Below are 27,003 nucleotides of genomic sequence, written 5' to 3' on the forward strand. Positions count from 1 at the left end.
TCATAACACATCTCCTTATAATATTTACACTAAGAACTCCGGTTTTGAAAGATCATGTGTACTGCAGCTTATTCCACTATTATCTGTTATTTATTAACCCTTTCTAACAGAATAAAAAAAAATCACTAAGACTTCAGTTGAAGCTGATCTTATTAACTGTTACTATGGAAATGAGTAAATTCGTATTAAACTTGCCTTGCATTTTGGTGTAATCACCACCCTGTTTCTCCAATGCTACCATACATGGCCACCATGGATGTCCAGATACTTTTGACCACAGACAATCCCCTATTGACCATTCTATTGGCTTGGTAATCTGAGGAGGAGAGTGGACTATTGATGAAGCTTTATCCTCTTTGTTCTTAGTTACTGGAGATGTCTTGATATCATCCAGGAAAACCTTTGGTTTATGTTGTCTCTTTTCTGCAACTAGTTTCTCTTGAAATATATTTTTAAAGGTTTTCCTTTCTGGTGATTTCAAGGTCTTCAGCTCTGATTTTTCTGGTGCCATGACCTCAGTTGACCCTGATTTGGCTACTGATTTAAACATTTTGACAGCTAGTTTGGGTGGTTCTATTGTTTGTTCCTCTGTATCTTCTTCTTTCTCCTCAGTTTCTTCATGTTCAGAAGCAGAGTCTTGAGCCTGTGTTATCAAATCATCAGAGCCCTCCTCTTCACTGACAGTTTCTGACTTTCTTCTTTTTACTCTATCATACTGCACAGCTGCAAAACAAAAAAGATGATTAATCAAAATTTACCTTACAGCTCTCAACATAATTCAATCAAACCTTTTCTGAATAAACCTTTTAACTTTATAGACCAAGGGGCAATTGATTGACTGATTGATTGTTGGTTGCTTAATGTCCAGTGGCAAATATTTTATGCATGTTCAGGACGAGAACAATAATAAATACAAAAGGTAGGTCCTGTAAAAGAGGCCGTCCGAAATGAAGGTCTGGAAAATGAAGATATATTGGATAGGTACAGAAATTTTGCCTTGCAACAGGCCACCAATGGACCCTTCAAAGACTTATTGCAAGGGTTCTTAACGTGTAACGAAAGAGGCACTTTCATTACACAAGGCATTGGATTCAACGTTCCCATTCTGACCAGACTTGGCTGCATACTTGTACATCCCAATCAGCCAATTGGAGACACTACTTTGGCAAAGGTTTTACTGCTGGTCGGATGAAGCCCTAAGTGACCATAATTTTATTTCACCATTGGGGGTTGGTGCAACTGACTATTGTAAATTATTTGTATCTTACTTTTCATGTCATGCAAGTTGATCAATTCATATCACCTGGAGCTTGTTCAGGGTTAGCAGTTATTGACAAAGAATATCACAAGAAAGCATTCAAGGGAAAGACATATCGTATCTAATGGAGAAATTTCTAGAACAAGATGAACTGTGATCTATTTCTCACTATGATACACATGCTTCAAGTTTTGGTAAACAGGAAGTGGATTAGCAATGGATGTGAAAACCTATCACACTATATATAGCATGCTCACATGAAGCTTGGTATCAAATTTCAGGATGCTCGTATTTGTAGTTCATGAGAAATTTGATGCAAGTTTCATACATGGCCATAATGTGTAAGTATAAAAGTTTGGTAAACAGGAAGTTGATATTCATGAATGTGAAATCTCATCACATGGTAAAGCATGCTCACATGAAGCTGGAACTGACGAAAAGAGGATATCCATTAGCATTAAATACCCCTTGTGTGGAGCAAACTAAACATAAACATACATCACTCATTTGAATAAGTCCACAAATGAAAATATAGCATATACTGTATAATGTAAGTGTGAACGGTAATATTGTACTAAAAGCGCGGAAAAAGCGATCTGTGTAAACTGATCGAACCTTTAAACAAACTTATTAGTAAAGGTTTTCTTACCAATGTTGTAATTAAATCTATGAATATAGTTTACATTCGCACAAATATCGATTTTGTCATCAGCAAATTAAAACATAACTTAATTTGTATTCTTTTCTAACGGGATGTATAAAGACACATCCACGTTCATTTTTTTCTATAAAGAGATTAACTCCTAACTATCGTACTGCCTGTCGATACATTTATTTTTGGCATTGCACAAGTCATGTCTTCTTTGACTGTCCATGACATTAAAATACTAAATCCCTGGGATGTGTTTTAGTTGATTTTAGTCTCTGATGCATGATTTTTTATTATTAATTGTTTTTGGCTTTTAACTAGCTGTCAGTAACTGCGAGTACTCTCAAAATCGTACTTTCTTATTAATTTGACCTGTTGATACTATTTGTAATGCTTTTTTGTTATTTAATGTTTACTTATTCAGGGTTATATCTCGTCTATACCAGCTTTGATAAGTGTTTGGTATGACTATAAATTTTCACTTCTTCGTACTATGAACAACAAAATTATTTATTTTGTAAAAAATATTTCTGTTCTCCATTTAAACTGTATACCTTACAACAAAATTATTTTCATTTACCTGTGTATATTATTGTATTTGGCGGCTTTTTGTTCAAGGCTGTTGGTGTTTTTTTTAAATTGTTTAACATCTCACAGCGGTATACTACTGTTGCCTTTATTTATTCACCCTTATTTTATTGATTTTGTATTTACATTGTATCATAGATCAAATTTATTCTTTCAGTGTATGTTCACTTGTGTTAATATGTCTTTTGATTGAGTTAAGCCATTTCAATTGATATTTTATAGTGTATCTTTCTATGTTGTGATGTTACACTATTGTTTCAGATAAGGGTGAAGGTTGGTACCTATTAAAACGTTTAAACCCGCTGCATTTGTTTGCACCTGTCCTAAGTCAGGAATCTGATGTTCAGTAGTTGTCATTTGTTGATGTGGTTCATAAGTGTTTCTCGTTTTTTATATAGATTAGACCGTTGGTTTTCCGGTTTGAATGGTTTTAAACTAGTCATTTTTGGGGCCCTTTATAGCTTGCTGTTCGGTGTGAGCCAAGGCTCCGTGTTGAAGACCGTACTTTGACCTATAATGGTTTACTTTCACAAATTGTGACTTGGATGGAGAGTTGTCTCATTGGCACTCATACCACATCTTCTTATATCAACATATACTGTATAATGTAAGTGTGATGAGTCAAACAGTTTGACTACAAAATATGAGTACAGCAAATGTGCTTTCACAACCATGGATATAAACTATAGACTCCAGGAATCTTTCTGATTCTTTCACCCTATTATTAGAGACACCAAGTTATCTAGGGTAATTATTGTATAGAAATGCATCCAGTAAAAGCTATTAGTTACAAGTAAGTTTTTTCATATACATTTACTTTGATAAATGTAAAAAAATGCTAATTAACGGCAAGAATTAGAAATTAAGGAATTTAATGTCAATATTGCTTATAAAAAAAATGCAAATGCTCAGTCTTTTAATTATTCAAGCAATTCACCAACAAAAATAGTATTCACAACAATGATTGTATCATTAGTTGAAAAAGTGACAAATAGAAGTTGATTGACCCATTAATTTAATGAGCTGGTAACCATCAAGCTAATTTGATTGTTGGGGCTTAATTCTGAACTTGACATATCACCTGTCTATTGTTGAACTATGTTGCCCTCTAAATGTTTTCTAGTAAAGTTTGTCATTGTGTTGTTGTCTCATTGATGTATAGCTACACCTCGATTTATTCGTTTTGAAAATCTCTGAAAGGCATTATTGATAGCAATACAATCCATAAATGCCATATTTGTTTATAAGTATAAATCAGTGTACCATTAGACTTTCTATTCTGTAAGTAAGCATTGACATCGCTAAAACCATTCTCTCTGGCTAAATGTACAAGGATTCCAGTACATGCTTTACCAGCTCTCTTCCTACAGAAACTACAATTACAGATACCTCTACAAGGTGGACATATCCAGTCCTAATAATAAAAATTATATACAATTACAGATACCTCTACAAGGTGGACATATCCAGTCCTAATAATAAAAATTATATACAATTACAGATTCTACAAGGCTTGCCTGTCCCAAGTCAGGAGCCTGTAATTCAGTGGTTGTCGATTGTTGCTGTATATCATATTTGTTTTTCTTTCATTATTTTGTACATAAATCAAGCTGTTAGTTTTCTCTGACATCTGACCATGCGGTATGGTTTTTGATCATTATTATTCATGTTATTACCTTTTCCAAAATTTTTACCCATTTTTATGTGAAAGAGTAAAAGTGATAGACATATGAAAATGGGTGTCTTTTGGTCCATTGGGGGTATTCATTGTTAGATATTTGTAAAATAGTATTTTTGTAATTTTTTTTTTTTGCATGTTTAATTATCTGTCTTTTGTATACTGTTGTCCTTTGGTCTTTTTCTTTTTTAGCCATGGAGTGGTCAGTTTATTTTCGAATTATGAGTTTGAATGTCCCTCTGGTATCTTTCGCCTCTCTTTTATCAGTTTTATTTGAATTAAGAAATAATTCATGGCAGCCTTAGATTTGTTTTCATTTAACAATGGGTTGGGCATTTATATTTGATTATTTTATCCCGATCAATAGCGATAACTCTACCGCCCACTAAACCCTATTACAATTACATTAAGAGTACTTACAGGATCTTTGAGAGCTCCCTGTGCATCTTCTCCATATCTGTTTCTTAGGCACGGTCCACAAAACTGGACACAAATAATAAAATATAATTATTTCTCATCAAATACAGTAGAAAACTAGAGGCTCTCAAGAGCCTGTGTCGCTCACCTGTATTTACTGATGCTTTGGAAATCATGTAAAATAAGGTTAAAATCATAATTAATAGTATTAGATATTAGATATTATAATGATATCTAAGATAATAACAACTAGAGGCTCTCAAGAGCCTGTGTCGCTCACCTGTATTTACTGATGCTTAGGAAATCATGTAAAATAAGGCTAAAATCATAATTAATAGTATTAGATATTAGATATTATAATGATATCTAAGATAAAAACAAAAAACTGCAAAAGTTTTGTAAAATTACTAACTCAGGGGCAGCAACCCGACAACGGGATGTCGGATTCGTCTAAAGATTTTCAGGGCAGATAAATCTAAATCTGATGAACATTTTTGCCACCAGTTAGATTTGCACTAAATGCTTTAATTTCAGAGATATAAACCAAAAACTGCATTTTACTCCTATGTTCTATTTTTAACCAAGTCGGCCATGATGGTTGGAAGGCCGGGTCATCGGACAAATTTTTTAAACTAGATACCCTAATAATGATTATGACCAAGTATGGTTAAATTTGTCTCAGTAGTTTCAGAGAAGAAGATTTTTGTAAAAGATTACAAAAATTTACAAAAAATTGTTAAAAATTGACTATTAAGGGCAATAACTCCTAAAGGGGTCGACTGACAATTTTGGTCATGCAACTTATTTGTAGATCTTACTTTGCTGAACATAATTGCTGTTTACAGTTTATCTCTATCTATAATAATATTCAAGATAATAACCAAATACTACAAAATTTCCTTAAAATTACCAATTCAGGGGCAGCAACCCAACAACAGGTTGTCAGATTTGTCTGAAAATTTCAGGGCAGATAGATCTTGACCTGATAATCAGTTTTACCCTTTGTCAGATTTACTCTAAATAATTTGGTTTCAGAGATATAAGCCAAAATGTACATTTTACCCCTATGTTCTATTTTTAGCCATGGTGGCCATCTTGGTTGGTTGGCGGGGTCATTGGACACATTTTTTAAACTAGATACCCTAATGATGATTGTGGCCAAGTTTGGTTAAATTTGGCCCAGTGGTTTCAGAGGAGAAGATTTTTGTAAAAAGCTAACGACGACGGACGCCGACGACGGACGCCAAGTGATGAGAAAAGCTCACTTGGCCCTTCGGCCAGGTGAGCTAAAAAACTGCAAAATTTATGTAAAATTACTAACTCAGGGGCAGCAACCCGACAACGGGTTGTCAGATTCATCTGAAAATTTCAGGGCAGATAAATCTAAATCTGATGAACATTTTTGCCACCTGTCAGATTTGCTCTAAATGCTTTAGTTTCAGAGATATAAACCAAAAACTGCATTTTACCCCTATGTTCTATTTTTAACCAAGTCGGCCATGATGGTTGGAAGGTGGGGTCATCTGACAAATTTTTTAAACTAGATACCCTAATAATGATTATGGCCAAGTATGGTTAAATTTGTTTCAGTAGTTTAAGAGAAGAAGATTTTTGTAAAGTTTAAAAAAATTTACAAAAAATTGTTAAAAATTGACTATTAAGGGCAATAACTCCTAAAGGGGTCGACTGACAATTTTGGTCATTTCAACTTATTTGTAGATCTTACTTTGCTGAACATTATTGCTGTTTACAGTTTATCTCTATCTATAATAATATTCAAGATAATAACCAAAGATAATAACCAAAAACTGCAAAATTTCCTTAAAATTACCAATTCAGGGGCAGCAACCCAACAACAGGTTGTCAGATTTGTCTGAAAATTTCAGGGCAGATAGATCTTGACCTGATAATCAGTTTTATCCTTGTCAGATTTACTCTAAATGCTTTAGTTTCAGAGATATAAGCCAAAATCTACATTTTACCCCTATGTTCTATTTTTAGCCATGGCGGCCATCTTGGTTGGTTGGCTGGGTCATCGGACACATTTTTTAAACTAGATACCCTAATTATGATTGTGGCCAAGTTTGGTTAAATTTGGCCCAGTGGTTTCAGAGGAGAAGATTTTTGTAAAAAGCTAACGACGACGGACGACGGACGCCAAGTGATGAGAAAAGCTCACTTGGCCCTCCGGGCCAGGTGAGCTAAAAATGGGCATAGTCCACAAAACTGGATGACAAAGAGAAAAATAATTATCTCTCATCATTGTGAAATACAGTAACAAATGGGCAATGTATACAAAACTTGATAAATAAAGAAAAAATGTCACCAGCAACACATATAATGACAAATCAGGTAGTAATATAGCATTTCAGCATTTACTAATTGGGAGAACTTTTCATTGAACAAGTCATCTAACTTATTTTCATGCAGGTTTCAAAAACATTCGAATGTTAAAAATAGACATATATCTTTTAAACATAACATATAAGCACCACTTAGCATAAAATAATGTAAAATTTCAAACTACAAAACATAATAAATAACTGGAGCATGAAAATTAGGTCAAAGATATTCACATGATGAAAAAAAAAACTTGTGGAACATGTCACCTTTTCCTCAAAACGGCCTACCTTTCTTACAAAAAATCTTATCAACATCTCTCTTAAAAGCTTTGCACTTACCTGACCTCTAACTCCATAGCAATGACCTTTCCTACAAATTGTTTTCATATCATCAGTTTTCTGTCTACATTGATGGCAGGTTGTACCCTACAGTTAATAAAACAAATATATTATAAAATCAGTTCAAGATAATTAATCAAGGTTAATTTATTCCAAATTCTTCTTTGAATATCTAACTTTCAATTTGCACAAAAGTAGAGATCAGCACAAAGTCTAAATTCAGTCAATGTCATTGAAGTATAATGTTTTTTCTGTTATAACTGTAATATTTAAAGTTTTCAGGTGTCCCATGGTTGCATAAAAAGTCACGATCTTTATAAATTTGATGCAGATTGATTAGAAAGATTTTTGAGTCATGGTTTTATTCTTTTATTTAGGTGACAGACTGTGAATTCTATTGACAATTTTAAATGATGGAAAATAGGTATTATGATCTTTGACCTACAAACCAAACATCTACAGGGGCCTTGTTCTTTAAAAGGGTATTCTCAACCATAGCTTGGTAAATGTATAACATATGGTTCTAAATAAATTAACTCAATGAACAGCTGCGCCATGAGCACATGATACGCCCATCGTCTTGTGTGTGAATTTTTATGCAATAAGCATAAATAGTTACTGACATACGGCGTGACATGCGAAAACCCCCCTTTTTTTTTTACAAAAAACTCAATATCTCTGAAATAAAATTTTGAATCAAAACCAAAAAGTATACAGATCTTTAGATTAATATAACTAAGAAGTGTGTAAAATTTTAAGCAATAAACATAAATCGTTTTTGAGATACGGCACGACATGTGAAAAACCCCTCCCCCTTTTTTTACAAAATACTCAATAACTCAAAAATAAAATTTTGAATCATCACCAAAAAGTATACAGATCTTAAGGTTAATATAACTAAGAAGTGTGTAAAGTTTTAAGCAATAGTCATAAACTGTTTTTGAGATACGGCGCGACATGTGAAAAACCCCTCCCCCTTTTTTAACAAAATACTCAATATCTCTAAAATGAAATTTTGAATCATCACCAAAAAGTATACAGATCTTAAGATTAATATAACTAAGAAGTGTGTAAAGTTTTAAGCAATAATCATAAATTGTTTTTGAGATACCGCGCGACATGTGAAAAAAAACACACACCTGTTTTAGTTACTAAGTCCCGTAACTCAAAAAGTTTTAATCTTATTATCACCAAAAAGTATACAGATCGTTTAACTATCATAAGAAACAACTATTTTAAGTTTCATGAAATTTGGATAAGTCATTCTCAAGTTACGGTGCGACATGTTTACGCCGGACAGACAGACAGACGGACGGACAGACAGACGGACGGACGCCGGACATTTGTATACCATAATACGTCCCATCAAAAATTTGACGGGCATATAAAAACCAAAACACTTTCCAATTTCTGTTGAACAATTGATGCTGTGCCCTTGACCTTTGAGCCTGTGACCTCAAAATCACGAAAGGTCTCTTTCATTCCACATGGCATTATAACAGCCAAGTTTGGTAAAAAATGGACAAAATGGAACAAAAGATAATTTCCAGAAACCTTGACTTTGCTGAAACTATAAAAATAAGACGTGGTATTATTGCCACTGAAACAACTCTCCACCAGATACCAAATAACGTAAAAGTTTACAACTAGTCTATCGTTCTAAAATTTATTAAATTCATTATATCAGAAAAGTCTAAACTTACATAAAAACTATCATATCTTTTATCACTGACAAACAATGCTACTCTAGATAAATCCTCATCAGTGATTTCATCAGCTGACCGATTGTCACGATAAACACGATGTTGTCTCTTTGGCAAATCATTTTCCTGAAAATATAAAAAGATGAAATATTGATGAATAGATTTTTTTTACTTTAATTAAAACAATTTTATCTCAACCATTAGACATACTCTGACTCCTTCGATGTGACAACAATTTATTCAAAAAGAATGTTAAAAAAAAAATAAGACTTAAATCTTTTAGCTTGCAATCAATTTTCATTGGAATTGATATGTTAACCAAGATACATTTACAATCTGTACAAATACAAAATATTTGTGTGTAAACACTTAACAATAAGAATGCTTTCTTCTGTTCTTCATTAGATAATTACCTCATCGCTGTTTTCATCGTTTCCTCCGGTCTCTTGATTTCTTCCTTTGTTGAAAAAACCAAACCTAACTTGCAGTGACTGGAAATAGAGGAATCTATTCAAAATTATTTATTCTAGGGTCTGTAGTGATATAAGCATTCATTTGTCCTTGTTTTTTAAACCAGCAGATAAATCATATAAAATGCTGTGTTACCGCACTTTGTGTATTCAGACTAATACCTAAAATAATTAATCACAACAATGTGGATATAATTCATGAATACTGAACAGCAAAGTATCATATAAAAAAAGTTCTTTAAAGTCAGAATCTATGTACTGTATGTAAAAAAAATCATAACATGAACACTTTAACGGACTATTGGATTGTGTGATTCAATATCATTAACCTAATACAGCAAAATTGAAAACCCTTCATGTATATAAATGTTGTGTAACTAGTCAACACTATATAAGTTAGTAGAAGCTGTAATGTGAATATGGTGGTAAAATCAGACTGGAAAAAAAGGTGAATTAGGTAGGGCCCAAAAATATAGCCCATTTTCATTTCCCTCCATGGGTAAATTCACTGCCAATATGTATTAATCATCTTAATATCAAATCTGTTCTCGCATGTCTTGTATATTTGATACTCAAATAAAACCTATTCCTGCATTTTATTAATTTCCCTGTTTTCAGAGTCATTGAGTGGATTAATTCATTACATGTAATTAGCAATGCTAATTTAATTTCAGTAGCTCATTTGAAATTAGCAAATGTCTACAATGTTTACACCCAAGAGTCATTTCTAAACTTCTTCCATCTGGCAGTGAAATCCTGGTTAAAGTGGGCTATATGTTTGCTATGTGGGATGAATAAATACACAGTCACAATCAGTCAGAATGAGGACATTGATTATAATGCCTCTTGTAGAGTGAGTGCCACACTTTCCAGACACAAAAGAACCCTGCCATCTTTCTTTGAAGTCCTCTGTGGTCTGATTTTAGACAACAACTTCTGTCCCTATCCAACAATCCCTTTTTCCAGTGGCAGTCCAATGAGTTCTATTGTCTTTCATTGACTTAACTATATTTACACTTACACTGGCTGATTCTGATGAAGAGTCTGAAGAAAACGATGAAGCAGTGGACGACAGAGAACCACGTCTTCCTCTAGTCCTTGGTGGACTGTACGTAATTTGGCTGTATCTTCCATTTCGTGAAGGATTTCTACGTGGTTCATAGTCAGTGCTATCTATTGACCTTGATTTTATGTCTCTGGGTTTCTGGGGAAAAAATGTAGAATATCACTTTTCACAGACCAAACAAAAAATAGGGTGTGTTTCCGGTGGCCCGACCAATCCTAATTTATAGGCCCAGGCCCTAACTTTTTTTCAGAGAAAAAAATAATTAAAAGTTGGTAATTTTCGGTGCGATCGGAAAAAAAGCTCTTCTTTTGACAGTTTAACACTCAAAAACATTCAAACAACAGTTCAAAGAACTTTATGATGAGATCACTTGAAGAAAAAAAAATTCCAACATACTATTTTTTTTGGGGACATGCAACCGGAAACACACCTATTTTTTTTTTTTGCTGTCAGATTTAAAAGACATTTATTCATTATAAATTTATTTCTCAGAAATTTAATTCATTTATATTACATTTTGTATAAATATGTATTAAATTAAACAGCCCGATCTTTACACATTGTGTAATATGTACAAAAGGAATGTTTGCAAATATCACCAGGATACATGATGTACATGTCCGCTTATAATATCATGTAATCCTTACTGATTTTTATCTTAAATAACATATTTTCTATTAACCATGTTGACAGGATGTTACATCTGAAGACAGACCGATGACATTCTAATCAGTCAATTTCTACAGTGATTTTTAACTTATTATTTGTTAATAAAAAATCAATACATTTTCACAACACTAAACTATAACTATATATTAAATACAGAAGTAGTCATACATAACTACTAAATGCTGCTGAAACCTTTTTATATGTTGTCATGTTGAGAAGTTATGTATTTTTGTTTTTTTCTGCACTGATATCTCAGAGGCGATGTCATACATAATTGGTCTGTAAAATCTTTCCCCTTAACTTAAATCTAATTGACAAGCTAAAAAAGAGTCAGAGTCCAGTCTATTGCCTTGGCCACAGGCCCATCAGACTATGTCCAGTCTATGCCCTTGACCACAGACCCACCAGACTATGTCCAGTCTATGCCCCTGGCCACAGGCCCATCAGACTATGTCCAGTCTATGCCCTTGGCCAAAGGCCCATCAGACTATGTCCAGTCTATGACCTTGGCTACAGGCCCATCAGACTACGTCCAATCTATGCCCCTGGCCACAGGCCCACCAGACTTATGTCCAGTCAATCCCCTTGGCCACAGGCCCATCAGACTATGTCCAGTCTATGCCCTTGGCTACAGGCCCATCAGACTTTGTCCAGTCTATGCCCTGGCCAAAGGCCCATCAGACTATGATGTCCAGTATATGCCCTTGGCCACAGGCCCATCAGACTATGTCCAGTCAATGCCCTTGGCCACAGGCCTATCAGACTATGATGTCCAGTCTATGCCCTTGGCCACAGGCCCATCAGACTATGTCCAGTCTATGCCCTTGGCCACAGGCCCATCAGACTATGTCCAGTCTATGCCCTTGGCCACAGGCCCTACAGACTATGATGTCCAGTCTATGCCCTTGGCCACAGGCCCAGTAGACTATGTCCAGTCTATGCCCCTGGCCACAGACCCATCAGACTATGTCCACTCTATGCCCAGTCTTTCCCCTTGGCCACAAGCCCATCTGACTATGATGTCCAGTCTATGCTCTTGGCCATAGGCCCAGTAGACTATTTCCAGTCTATGGCCCTGGCCACAAGCCCATCAGACTATGATGTCCAATCTATGCCCTTGGCTACAGGCCAATAAGACTATGTCCAGTCTATGCCCTTGGCAACAGGCCCATCAGACTAGGCTAATAAAATTTCTCTTAATCCTGTAAGAATTTCTACTACAGACCTATTGAATCTATACAAACCGTCTAAGAAATAAGCATCAGGCCTGTGGCAGTGTGGCTACAAAGATTTATCATGAAAACTGAACATGCTTTCCTCACATTATATTTCTATGTTCAATGAACCATCAAATTGGGGTCAAACACCTACTTTGGCAAGTTATTTATATAGTTCATACTATAATGAAAATGTGTGCTAAGTTTCAATTGGATGTGAGCACAACCTCGTGGTAAACTACCTTAACGATATCTTTAACCTTAGAATGTACTGATTCAAATTATCACATTCCCATGTTCAGTGACCAATGAAATCAAGGGTCAACTAAGTAATATGGCATATAATTCAAAAACATGCATACTATGTTTTAAGTTTATAATGTGACCACAACTTGATGGTAAACAACATAAATGAAAAAATTACCTGATATGGAACAGAGACCAGAAAAGACAATGCACCTATACTATCTTAGGCAGAGCATGAAATAGCATCAAAAACTTAACTGATACGGGACAGAGACCAGAAAAGACAATACACCTATACTATCTTAGGCAGAGCATAAAATAGCATCAAAAACTTACCTGATATGGAACAGAGACCAGAAAAGACAATGCACCTATACTATCTTAGGCAGAGCATAAAATAGCATCAAAAACTTACCTGATATGGAAGAGACCAGAAAAGACAATGCACCTATACTTTCTTAGGCAGAGCATAAAATAGCATCAAAAACTTACCTGATACGGAACAGAGACCAGAAAAGACAATGCACCTATACTATCTAAGGCAGAGCATAAAATAGCATCAAAAACTTACTTGATGTGGAACAGAGACCAGAAAAGACAATGCACCTGTACTATCTTAGGCAGAGCATAAAATAGCATCAAAAACTTACCTGATACGGAACAGAGACCAGAAAAGACAATGCACCTATACTATCTTAGGCAGAGCATAAAATAGCATCAAAAACTTACCTGATACGGAACAGAGACCAGAAAAGACAATGCACCTGTACTATCTTAGGCAGAGCATAAAATAGCATCAAAAACTTACCTGATACGGAACAGAGACCAGAAAAGACAATGCACCTATACTATCTAAGGCAAAGCATAAAATAGCATCAAAAACTTACCTGATATGGAACAGAGACCAGAAAAGACAATGCACCTGTACTATCTAAGGCAGAGCATAAAATAGCATCAAAAACTTACCTGATATGGAACAGAGACCAGAAAAGACAATGCACCTGTACTATCTTAGGCAGAGCATAAAATAGCATCAAAAACTTACCTGATATGGAAGAGACCAGAAAAGACAATGCACCTATACTATCTTAGGCAGAGCATTAAATAGCATCATTACACTCATCCAGTAAGGGATGAAATGATAAACATCCATAATCACATCATTCCCATTTTTAAAGGGTGCAGTTTGGTGTATCATTATGTGTTTTGAATTAATAAACTGTTGACACAATGATATGTCTTGCCTAATATGTAATATTGATAGTTTAAAAATGCAAACGTTGAAATTAAAATAACATGCAATTATGCAAAACACTGAAAGTCTATGAAGATGTGCCAATGCTAATACAACTGCATATCAAAAATCATTTTGTTATCATAAGTCCTTCCCCTATGGAAATGAGATGTGCCAATGCTTATATACAACTACATACCAAATTTAATTGACTTATAACAAGTAGTTCCCCTTAAACTGACCTAATCACTAACTTTAACATGTAAATTTAGCAAAATTTCAAAGTATAGTAAAACAAATTGTTGACGCCTCCATCAACGGAAATTGCATACCTAAGTCTCCTTTTCTGATTCCGTCAAGGCAGGATAAACCTGAATTAATTCCAGCTCACTAAATCAATAAAAAAAATTTGACAAAAAATGTTGGCTTAAGAGCACTTACAATGCAATTTCCATAGAATTTACATTTCCAAGAGCCTGTAAAAATAAATTTATCAGCCCTGATTTTGTACCCACCCCAGACATTGCTTTTAAATAACTTTGAAACAAATTCTAAAAGAAATGAATGCTTGAGAGAGCTTTCAATGCAATTTTCCATATAATTATATATCCAAGGGATGTAACTCTTTTTAAAAAGATGATCAGCATTGATTTTCAAACTAGTTTGCAACATTGCCGATATAAACCTTTGACATAAATTTCATTAAAATATGACAAGAAATGTACATTTGAGAGCCCTTGAAAGACAGGAGAGATCATGGGCACTAAAATAAGTATAGACAATGGGCATATTAAGTATCCATGAAAGGAGGTCACTAAATACAATCAAAACAATACAATACACAAAATTAAAGAACCTTAGTGAGCACATCACATACCCCACGTCCCCACATTGTCATTGGAGAAATAAAATATGTGTAAGAAAAAAAAATTGAATCATAATTTCCTGTCAATATGCACATCTACATAGTATGTCCTTATTATCTAAAAAGGTTTCATGAAATTCTGTTGTGTGGTATCAGAGGAGTTGCAATGACAAACTGTTGCAGTAGTACATTGAAGCAAATAAGTTCAAAGGGGCGTAACTCCTAGAAAAAAAATTGAACCGTAATTTCCTGTCGATATGCACATCTACATAGTATGTCCTTATTATCTAAAAAGGTTTCATGAAATTCTGTTGTGTGGTATTAGAGGAGTTGCGATGACAAACTGTTGCAGTAGTACATTAAAGTAAATAAGTTCAAAGGGGCATAACTCCTAAAAAAAAAAATTGAATCGCAATTTCCTGTCGATATGCACAACTACATAGTATGTCCTTATTATTCAAAAAAAATTCGTAAGGGTTCCGCGGAACCCAGTGTCTCGCCTACTTTTGCTGTTAATCGCAGACTCAACAAAAATGAGGAAAAAAATTAATAAAAATATTCCTCTCTATACTATCTTTTGATTGTAAGTAGCTTCTGTCCAAGTTTGGTAAAAATCCAGGATAGTTTATGAATCTAATAAATGTTTTAAAAACTTAAACTGCAGACTGTATGTAATGTTAACTGGAAGAAAAACAAAGTCCATTTATAAGAAAAATACGGAAAAAATCGAACAAAATTTTAACAAAATTTTCTTCTAGATACTAGCTTTTAATCATAAACAAGCTTCTGTCCAAGTTTGGTACAAATCCAGGATAGTTTAAGAAAGTTGTTAAAATTCTAAAAACTTTAACCACAGAGTGAATGTAATGTTAACTGGCAGAAAAACTAAGTCCAATTATAAGTAAAATATGGGAAAAAATGGATTTTTTTTTTTACAAAATTTACTTCTGGATACTATCTTATGATCATAAACAAGCTTCTTTCCAAGTTTGGTAGAAATCCAGGATAGTTTAAGAAAGTTATTAAAATTTCAAAAACTTTAACCACAGAGTGAATGTAATGTTTCTTGGCAGAAAAACTAAGTCCATTTATAAGTAAAATACGGAAAAAATGGAATTTTTTTTTTACAAAATTTACTTTTGAATATTATCTTATGATCATAAACACGCTTCTGTCCAAGTTTGGTAGAAATCCAGGTTAGTTTAAGAAAGTTATTAAAATTTCAAAAACTTTAACCACAAAGTGAATATTTGTGGATGCCGCCGACGACGACGACGACGACGACACCGACGCCGACGGAATGTAGGATCGCTATGTCTCGCTTTTTCGACAAAAGTCGAAGGCTCGACAAAAATGAACCGTAATTTCCAGTCGATATGCACATCTACATAGTATGTCCTTATTATCTAAAAAGGTTTCACGAATTCTGTTGTGTGGTATCAGGGGAGTTGCGATGACAAACTGTTGCAGTAGTACATTGAAGCAAATAAGTTCAAAGGGGCGTAACTCCTAGAAAAAAAATTGAACCGTAATTTCCTGTCGATATGCACATCTACATAGTATGTCCTTATTATCTAAAAAGGTTTCATGAAATTCTGTTGTGTGGTATCAGAGGAGTTGCGATGACAAACTGTTGCAGTAGTACATTAAAGTAAATAAGTTCAAAGGGGCATAACTCCTAAAAAAAAAATTGAATCGCAATTTCCTGTCGATATGCACAACTACATAGTATGTCCTTATTATTCAAAAAAAATGAACCGTAATTTCCAGTCGATATGCACATCTACATAGTATGTCCTTATTATCTAAAAAGGTTTCACGAATTCTGTTGTGTGGTATCAGGGGAGTTGCGATGACAAACTGTTGCAGTAGTACATTGAAGCAAATAAGTTCAAAGGGGCGTAACTCCTAGAAAAAAAATTGAACCGTAATTTCCTGTCGATATGCACATCTACATAGTATGTCCTTATTATCTAAAAAGGTTTCATGAAATTCTGTTGTGTGGTATCAGAGGAGTTGCGATGACAAACTGTTGCAGTAGTACATTAAAGTAAATAAGTTCAAAGGGGCATAACTCCTAAAAAAAAAATTGAATCGCAATTTCCTGTCGATATGCACAACTACATAGTATGTCCTTATTATTAAAAAAAAATGAACCGTAATTTCCAGTCGATATGCACATCTACATAGTATGTCCTTATTATCTAAAAAGGTTTCATGAAATTCTGTTGTGTGGTATCAGGGGAGTTGCGATGACAAACTGTTGCAGTAGTACATTGAAGCAAATAAGTTCAAAGGGGCGTAACTCCTAGAAAAAAAATTGAACCGTAATTTCCTGTCGATATGCACATCTACATAGTATGTCCTTATTATCTAAAAAGGTTTCATGAAATTCTGTTGTGTGGTATCAGAGGAGTTGCGATGACAAACTGTTGCAGTAGTACATTGAAGCAAATAAGTTCAAAGGGGCGTAACTCCTAGAAAAAAAATTGAACCGTAATTTCCAGTCGATATGCACATCTACATAGTATGTCCTTATTATCTAAAAAGGTTTCATGAAATTCTGTTGTGTGGTATCAGAGGAGTTGCGATGACAAACTGTTGCAGTAGTACATTAAAGTAAATAAGTTCAAAGGGACATCCTAAAAAAAAAATTGAATCGCAATTTCCTGTTGATATGCACAACTACATTTGTACATAGTATGTCCTTATTATTCAAAAAAGGTTTCGTGAAATTCTGTTGTGTGGTTTGAGAGGAGTTGCGATGACAAGAAACAGGACTGACAGACTGACGAACAGACGGACGGGTCAAAAACATTATACCCTCCGCAACTCGTTGCGTGGGGTATAACAAAGGTGGAGAAACAAAACTTATCATAAACCAGAGTGCACACACTGAAATGTCTTGTCTGCTTTATCTATCATGATTAAATTTATGTTGAAAGTGTATAATATGAAGGTTTTACTACAAGTATCACATAAATTTCTATTTATTCATTTACTAATCATACCTTAACTGGCTTGATCCTTCCTGGTACTTGCATCTGATTTTTTAAGTCAGCCATCAACTTTTCCAACTAAAACAAAAATCATCATCTTCAGAGCAAATCTAAAGTAAAGAACAAGTTCATCCAATGGAAATCAGATCGGAATCATCATTTCTGAACTCGTTTGTTAGAGCTATTTTTCTAATGCTTGCAGTTTAAAGGTTTGGTTGACTTGCTTGCTTTGTTTGTATAAATGTTTGCTTGTATACATTATACTCTGCATTATAATTAACATCCAATAACATTTAAGTATAATGTATACAAGCTGAAGCCCTGCCTATCTATTGATTGTAGATGTCAATCTTAATTACAAAGGCTTGAGCAAACATTTATACAAACAAAGCAAGCAAGCCAACCAAATCTTTAAACTACAAGCATTAGGAAAACAGCTCTAAAAGGAGCCTGTTGTTCAGTGGTTGTCGTTTGTTGGTGTGGTTCATAAGTGTTTCTCGTTTTTTTATATAGATTAGACCGTTGGTTTTCATGTTTGAATTGTTTTACACTAGTCATTTTGGGGCCCTTTATAGCTTGCTGTTCGGTGTGAGCCAAGGCTCTGTGTTGAAGGCCGTACTTTTGTTATTTAATTTTAACATGGATCTTGTCTATATACCAGCTTTGATTATTTGGTATTACTACAAATTTTCACTTCTTCGTACTATGAACATCAAAATTATTTCATTTTTCCTTATATGCTGTTCTTTGACCTGTACAGGAAGTTTTATCTAGCACTAATTGTATACTTTTATTGTTGATATTCACCCCATATGTACCAAGTGTTAGATTAGTTTTATTGATATTAAAGAAATTTCTTGGTATTCCTAAACGGAAGATTTTATACACACAGAAGAAGAAGTATACTTAACAACAAATTATTTTCATTTACCTGTGTATAATATGACGCAAGTTTCTTCAAAAGTGATTATTTTCTAAAAATTGTTTGACATTTCACAGTGATATCATACTTTAACTTTGTTTAAACCTGTTTATTTACTTTTGACTTTAATTATTTATCCCTTGTAATTTTTTAGTAACAGTGTATTTGCATTCAGGTGTCACAGGTCAAATTTATTTGTTCATTTGTGTGTTAATTTACAATTTTTTGATTGAGTTAAGCCTTCCAATTGATATTTTATACTGTGTTTTTCTATGTTGTGATGTTATACTATTGTTTCAGAAAAGGGAGAAGGTTTGGTACCATTAAAACGTTTAATCCCGCTGCAAATGTTTGCACCTGTCCTAAGTCAGGAATCTGATTACAGTAGTTGTCGTCTGTTTATGTAGTTCATACGTGTTTCTCGTTTTTATATAGATTAGACCGTTGGTTTTTCCGTTTAAATGGTTTTTCACTAGTAATTTTTTGGGGCCCTTTATAGCTTTCTGTTCGGTGTGAGCCAATGCTCCGTGTTGAAGACCGTACCTTGACCTATAATGGTTTACTTTTATAAATTGTAACTTGGATGGTGAGTTGTCTCATTGGCACTCATACCACATCTTCCTATATCTATTTGACCTATAAATGTTTACTTTTTACACATTGTGACTTGGATGGATAGTTGTCTCATTGGCACTCATACCACATCTTCTTATTTAAATCTAACTTTTATCTGCAATGTCCAGTCATTTTCAATCATTACAAGAGTTGAAATAGTAATGCAAATCTGACATATATACTTTTACGCTCATTTTCTTTTAACCAGACATCATATATCTAATGAATTGAAGCAAAACAATTGTTGATATTTAGAACTTTTGACTTACCTGGCATTACAAATAATGAAATAGTCCCCGTCTCATCTGAAAAAATCCTAAGGGCGACAGACAAGAAATGCTGGATTTCAAATTCAAATTATGAATTACAAAAAAAAATACTACTGTATCATGTGTATAAGTATTACTTTTTGTACAAAACAATAACCTATGTATTCTTCTGTGGTATATTAATGTACTGTTAATTCAGAAATTATTGCAAGGTTTATATAAATGCGAATAATGCGACTGGGTGAGTATCGCAATAATAAGAACTCGCAATCTGATAACTGTAGGTTGCAGTCTTGTAATTGACTGCTCCATAGGCTTACATGCAAAACAGCTGATCTTTGAAATTTTTTTAAAATAAAATGCTACATAGAAAATTTTTTTCATGTACATATCATGTATGTAGTAATGTGAAATTGTGATTTAATCGAGAAAAAAAAGTGCCTCATGCCACGAAGAATAAAAAGCTATGAAACCCTGAGGTCAAAACTAATTTTTTTCTACCTTCTGTTTGCTGTTTTTACTAGGCCGCACCACTTCCAGTAAACATATCCTTCCACTTTCCTGGTTTGATATCCCAAAAATGATGCAATATTTTTTAAAAATCTAACTATATGTTTCAATTCAGCATAAACTTTTAATCAAACAGAAAAAATAGAGTCCAGAAAAAAATTCAGAAAAAAAAAAAAATATTTATTTCACTCCATGTTTTGACATGCACCTGAAACTGGAGTTTTAATGCAAGACTGGTACCTGTGTGCAGATTTTTTCGAAATCGAAATAATTAAACTCGCATTTTTGTCCATTCTTGAAAAATCGCTATAATAAATGCACACAATAATTAATTTTATAAATTTACAGTACCATTTTTTGGTGAAGTGACCCTCATAGCTCATCTTAAAAATAAAAAATAAATAAAATATTTACCATAACTCTGTTGTCTTCCAAGTTACGATGTCGTAATTCTTCATATTCACTTGTAGCCATAGTGGTCCAATTTACCAACTATACTTGTCTATAATAGAAATAAGAATAACTGAATTGAAGAATTTTATAGCAGAATCTAATACTTATATAGTTATACTGGTTGTTGTATAAAAATATTCGATCCAAATGAAGTTTATTTAAGCAACTATAGGTCACCATACCCTACAGTCGGTATTCTTAAACAAGAGTCTAACGTTAATTTGCCTAAAATATTAACTCCCTCAAGGCATGATAGAAGCGACATGATTGTCATTACAGATATTAATTCTATTAAATGATTAAATAATTAAATGGAGGAAATGGTTCATATTTTCACACCATAATTCATTTTAATTATTTTAAAAAGAAATAACTGAAAACAATTGTTGTAAGGAAAGCGATAAGACTGGAGGCAATGGTCATTATAACTTGTGGACCACTGCCATCCTAGTTGTGATCCAAGTATTACAAGAGCATCCTTACAGGGCATGATGGCTGGATTGTTTGGACTAGTTCTATCTATCCATATGGGGAAAGGTGTGAGTTTTGGACAAGCATATCATCATTATGCCACAGGCCCTATCCATTCTCAAAAGTATGATTTTGTATCTAAATTATCCTGGGAGAAAACAGATTTATCACAGGTTGCTCAATGTTATTAGGAATTAGCCATTTATATGTAGTTATGATTGTGGACTACCTGTATCTAAAAAGGTAGAATACAGAATCGTGTTATAATGAAGACAATCATTTTTAACAGTTGTCTGAACAAACAAAATAAATGGCATATATAGTTTTAAGTAGCCTAAACAACACATTAATTTGTCCTTGGGACTACTTTAAATGATGAGCACTGCTTTCCTGACATGACTATTGACCTTTATAGAGTGAGGGAACATGTTGTAAATGGTTGTGGTCATGTCCTTGATATTATGAATTAAAATAACAGATGGCTGTTTTTTTCAGCCTTAATAATATTTGGAGTTATATAAATGTTTGTGGTCATATTATTGAAATTTTCAAGAAAACTTCCAGTCCAGACCATTTCTTTTAATCTTTTCCCTACACATAAATATTAAATGCAGGGTAAATCTGTAAATACCACAATATCCAGATCTAAAAATTATATATTAAAGGTCTTGAAATGGACTAAATTAAACATCTTTCTTCCTGAAAATAGTTACCATTTGAGATCTGCTTATGGCTGATACAAAATTGTTAATGTTAGTTGACAAACAAGAGGCTCTCATATGCTATTTAGTTATCAAAACTTGTGGTACTGCATCATGTTGGTACCTAAATGTTGGCAAACCCAAGTTCATGCTTTTCTCAGAATGCTTATGGTATATCGACACTAACTGATATTTTAGTTAAGGAATTAAATGGTTTATTTCCAAGTTGGAATTGGGCTTTGAACTAGCTTGTTAGCTTGTTGTAAGGAAAGTTATTAGATTGAAGTCAATGGTTATTATTTTGATTATTGGGATAATCTGTTCACTTCTTTAAAATTGTTTTAACCAGGAAAACTGGAATGGAAAGAAGTTTAATCCTACATAGATGAAAAATAGTGGCTATCTTAACTTTTAATGTGAATCTGTTAATTGATTCAATTTAAATACAGAATGGGAAAATAAAATATCCTTACTATGTACAACGCTTGTAGTTAAATAATAATATATGATAATAATCGACTTGAGTTTGAACATGAGGCGGCAAAAAAGGTTTTAAATTTAAAGATCGCCACAGTAATACAGGTAGACATAATCTTTCAATCAGTTTAATTGAGGTCTGGAGCAGGCATGTCAGAAACTGCTAGTAGTCCTTTGTTAATTTATGTTGATCATTGTCTTAGTTTCTTCTGTTACCTATTCTAACATTGGACTTGGACTTCTTTTAAACTGAGTTTTACTGTGTGTATTGATGTGCGTTTGTTTATTCCACATTGGCTAGAGGTATAGGAGAGGGTTGGGATCTCACAAAACATGTTGAACCCCACCAAATTTTACTGCGTGTCCCAAGTCAGGAACCTTTAGCCTTTGTTAGTCTTTTTTTTTTTTTTTATTCATGTTTCGGAGTTTGGTGTGATGTCCATTTTTGCTGTACTAGTATACATTATTGTTTAGGTGCCAGCTGAAGCCCAGCTGAAGCCCACCTCCGGGTAAAGGAATTTCTCACCGTGTTGAAAACCCATTGGTGATCATTGGTGGACTTGGGCTGTTTTCTGCTCTTTGGGTCGGGTTGTTGTCTCTTTGACACATTCCCCATTTCCATTGTTTTATTTTTTTATTTAACCTACACCATTTGATGTATGTATAGCACCTTCTTCTTTAAGTTTCTAGCGATCCTTCAATTATTGAAGATTATTCGCCGGGCGTCGACTATAAAATTTTATAATTTACATTGTAGCAAGAAAAATAAAAAGAAACAAAATCAAAAAATCAAAATAATGTATGTGCAACTTAAAGCCTTTAAACTCAGAAAATATCAGGAGCAAATTGAAGTTCGTCTAAGGCGCCCGACGCATGCGACTATTCTGATAATAAATTATTCATACAGACACACACAAAAGTGATAGAATAGTCAACCTGATGGTGGTGGTCACTCAGTGGTAAAAGTAGAAAGGTACAAGTATCAAGTAAACTTGTCAACAAAGTTAATTTGCCAGCAGCTGCGGAACCGTAGCTCTAAGTCCTTATATTTTTTGACAACTTGCGGACCTTGCCAGTGGCAGTGCCTTTAGATAAATCATTTGCATTCATCTAACAAGTAACATTCGAATATTTGTTTACAAAAAATATATTTATTCTGGTATGTCGACTGGTCCCAACCCGTTAAAAAGAAAATATAAACATGTAAAAATCTTTCCCGTAACGCTAGCTTTAAACTGTCCCCAAACCCCCTCGTCTTTTGTCACGCCCCCTTATCAATATCAGCAAAAGCCTGGATCCTCCCCCTATAATTTGTACAGATTGGTTTTACGTATATCTACAAGCAAAAGGTTTATTCCTGTACTATTTGCTACCTTCAGGTTTTAAGACTTAACACAACACACAGTACAAGTTGAAGTTGCACACGTGTGTCGATTTTCCCGGGTTATTGTAATAGCTGGTTTCTGGTTTGGATGTATTCGTGTGATCGTAGCAAATAAAAAAGAAGATACCAGTCAATAGCAAGACTAAGTTTAGACTCGTGTCGGTAAGGAAATGTCGGGTATCCGCAATTTGGCAAACTTCAAATAAATAAAAAATATGGAAAGGTGATCGCTATATAGATTCCTTTCACAAAATATTTCCTTCTTAATTTAACTTGATTTTGTAAAACATTTCCAGTATCCACTTCAATTGAACTTTGGTGGATATCATTGTCTCATTGGCAATCATACCACATCTCCTTATTTTTATAAGGGAGCTACCATTTGATTTTTATGGGGGGGGCTAGGATGAAAAATTTTGTCCTGCATTTTTTTTTAGTTGTAATCTCTGTCCTGCCTTTTTATTTTTCACTCTATTCGGTCCTGCCTTTTTTTTATTAGTTTATCCTGACTTTTTTTACATAAATTGTCATCCTGCCTTTTTTTTTTTGCCAAGTTGCTCATCCTGCCTTTTTTTTTTACTCAAAACTCCTGTCCTGCCTTTTTTCAAATTTCATCCTAGCCCCCCCCCCCCCCCCCCCCCCCCCCCCCCCCGCCCCCCCCATCAAAATCAAATGGTAGCTCCCTAAGGATGGTCATATATATATTGGATACATAATTAATTGTCATAATTTTTTCCCAAAACCTTTCTTTGGAAATCCTTGGACAAATCTGGACCAGACTTGGCTGCAATCATCCTTATGGCATCTTGATTAAAATTTGTTTAGCTCATATCTGACTGGCTTAAAATTCAAAAAGGGTTCCACAGAACCCTGTGTCTTGTTTATCTGCTATTGCTGCTATTAAAGTGAAAGTGTATATTTTGACTGCCAAACCTAAGTCCATTTATCAGTTATGTCAAGGGGTGGAATTTAGATTTTTTTCCTTCAGAAGATGATTTCTTAATCATTTTCTGTCTAAATTTCATAAACATTCCATGAAGGTTTTACAAAGTTATTAATTCCTACAAAATTTAATCCAAGACTATACATGTATTCAAATGTTAACTGCAAAAAACAAAATCTATCTTACAGTAAAATACAGAAAAATGTACAAAAGTGCACATGCTGAAATGTCTCGCCTATAACTGACCACTGATTTTATGTTGATAGTCCTACATATAAAGTTTTACTACAAGTATCACATTAACATTTATGATCCAAGAAAATGAGGTCAAGGTCAGATAAATCAACCGGAAATACATGAATTAACACCTTCAATACAATCATTCCATACACAGAATATAGATGAAAAGAGGGACGAAAGATACCAGAGGGACAGTCAAACTCATAGATCGAAATCAAACTGACAACGCCATGGCCAAAAATAAAAAGACAAACAGACAAATAATGGTACAGATGACACAACATAGAAAACTAAAGACTAAGCAAATTGAACCCAGCCAAAAACTGGGGGTGATCTCAGGTGCTCCAGAAGGGTATGCAGATCCTGCTCCACATGAGGCACCCGTCGTGTTGCTTATGTTATTACAAATCCGGTAAATAGTCTAATTCGGTAGGTCACATTCGTGAAAAGGGAAGGGTATTGTAGTTACGACATAAGGAACATATCCGATATCATCTGTGAAACGGTTATTCCACAACTGTCAACCAACTCGTGATGGCGTCCATAAAATTTACGAAGAGATGATTTCAACTTCACCATTTGGAACTCTTGGTTTAATTGCTTCCTTGTGAGCAGCAATCCTCTATCAGGGAAATCATGATAGGAAATACAAGCCCAGTAATATCGTATCAATTGGGAGATATATACTCTGTATGCACGCGCTGCTGGCATGTTGCTACATAGAAATGGAAAGTTCACAATTGGGAAGCTGAAATCATCTCTTTTGTAGTAAAGTTTTGTTTTCAACCGACCCTCATTGTCAATTTTTAGATGTAAGTCAAGATATGAGGCAGACTTAACTGTATCTGTAGTATCCTTTATCTCTAGTTCGATGGGATAGATTCGTTCAACATTATTATAAGTCACCAAATTTTGTATTATTTAGTGAGAGAACATCATCTATATAGCGGAACGTAAAGTTAAAGAAAATTGCTAACTTCTTATCTTTCTTCCTAAGAAGTTGACTATTGCTTATAGTATAAAAGAAACACAACAAACCATGGAAATTCTATATTGACCAATGAACCATGAAAATGAAGTCATGGTCAGATGAACCCTGCCAGACAGACATGTTACCTTAAAATCATTCCATGCATCAAATATAGATGGCCTATTGCTTATATTATCTATTACTATCGGAAAACTGGAAAAAAAACAACTTTTTTATGAATAAAGTCCCAATACTCCAAAATGTAAAAATCAGAAATTTTAAAAATCGAAAGAGAACTTAAGTCAATATGTATAACAATTAACCAAAGTTTCATGAAAATTGTTCAAAGCATTTTTGAGTTCGTCATAAAACTGGAAAATCCCTAATTTTTTATGAATAAAATCCCATAACTTGGGAACCTAAAATCTGAAATTTATAAAAGTAGAAAGGGACCTTACATCATATAAACATTACTCACCAAAGTTTCATGAAAACTGGTTAAAGCGTTTTCGAGTTATTGTCCAACATGTTGATGACAGACTACAGTATACCATAATACGTCCCGTAAACGGGTGTACAAAAACCTGACATAGTCCATAAACCATATTACACACTATTGGAGTTATTTTCCTTAATTGACAATTAATATAAAAATAAAGATGTGGTATGACAACTCTCCACCAGCAAGTCACATTAAAGATAGCAACTATAGGTTGCTGCACAGCCTTCAACAATAAGCAAGACCCATGCCTCAGAGCAAGCTAAAAAAGACTGTGAAATGTAAAGTAAAGTAACTCAAACAAAATAAAATGCTCCGCAGGGCACAGCTTGATACGACCGCAGAGGTCGAAACCCTGAACAGTTGGGGCAAGTATGGACACAACATTCAAGCTTGATACAGCTCTGAATTTGGATTGTGATTAATTATTTGACACAGCATAGGATTCTGACACAGGATGAATGTGTTCTAAGAACTTAAAAATTTTAAATTGGACATTCACCTATTATGGTCCAATATCCAAAATCTAAATAAATGGTTAGATTCAGCATATCAAAGAACCCCAAGAATTCAATTTTTGATGAAATCAAACAAAGTTTAATTTTGGACCCTTTGACCTCAATGTGGACAAAGTTGATAATAGGGCCCAAAAATCAAAAATCTAAATACATGTTTAGATTCAGCATATCAAAGAACCCCATATATTCAATTTTTGTTGAAATCAAACGAAGTTTAATTTTGGACCCCGATTTGGACCAACTTGAAAACTGGGCCCATAATCAAAAATCTAAATACATGTTTAGATTCAG

At 34.0% G+C, this 27,003-nt stretch overlaps 1 protein-coding gene across 1 annotated transcript; it reads right to left on the reverse strand.

Moving 5' to 3' along the window:
* Positions 1-133: 133 nt before the first annotated feature.
* LOC127727831 (cell division cycle-associated protein 7-like) lies at positions 134-23,600 on the reverse strand. Its single transcript, XM_052234946.1, has 10 exons — positions 23,532-23,600; positions 20,471-20,558; positions 17,753-17,818; positions 10,466-10,648; positions 9,388-9,465; positions 8,975-9,100; positions 7,272-7,358; positions 4,594-4,656; positions 3,759-3,909; positions 134-723 (listed from the first exon to the last, which is right to left on the reverse strand). The coding sequence occupies exons 2-10, from the start codon at positions 20,528-20,530 to the stop codon at positions 134-136; spliced, it is 1,404 nt and encodes a 467-aa protein (XP_052090906.1). The 5' UTR covers positions 20,531-20,558; positions 23,532-23,600.
* Between the last annotated feature and the right edge of the window lie 3,403 nt (positions 23,601-27,003).

The sequence above is a fragment of the Mytilus californianus genome, unplaced genomic scaffold (genome assembly GCF_021869535.1).
Source record: "Mytilus californianus isolate M0D057914Y unplaced genomic scaffold, xbMytCali1.0.p SCAF_2, whole genome shotgun sequence".
Lineage (NCBI taxonomy): Eukaryota > Metazoa > Mollusca > Bivalvia > Mytilida > Mytilidae > Mytilus > Mytilus californianus.

Excerpts from the sequence above, each read along its gene's own strand:
- LOC127727831 (XM_052234946.1), bottom strand. The coding sequence starts at position 20,530 with ATGGCTACAAGTGAATATGAAGAATTACGACATCGTAACTTGGAAGAC. Across the intron at positions 9,466-10,465 it reads CTTCATCAGAATCAGCCAGT|TCACTGCAAGTTAGGTTTGG; the intron begins GTAAGTGTAAAT and ends CTCTATTTCCAG. Across the intron at positions 4,657-7,271 it reads GCTATGGAGTTAGAGGTCAG|TTTTGTGGACCGTGCCTAAG; the intron begins GTAAGTGCAAAG and ends ATTTGTGTCCAG.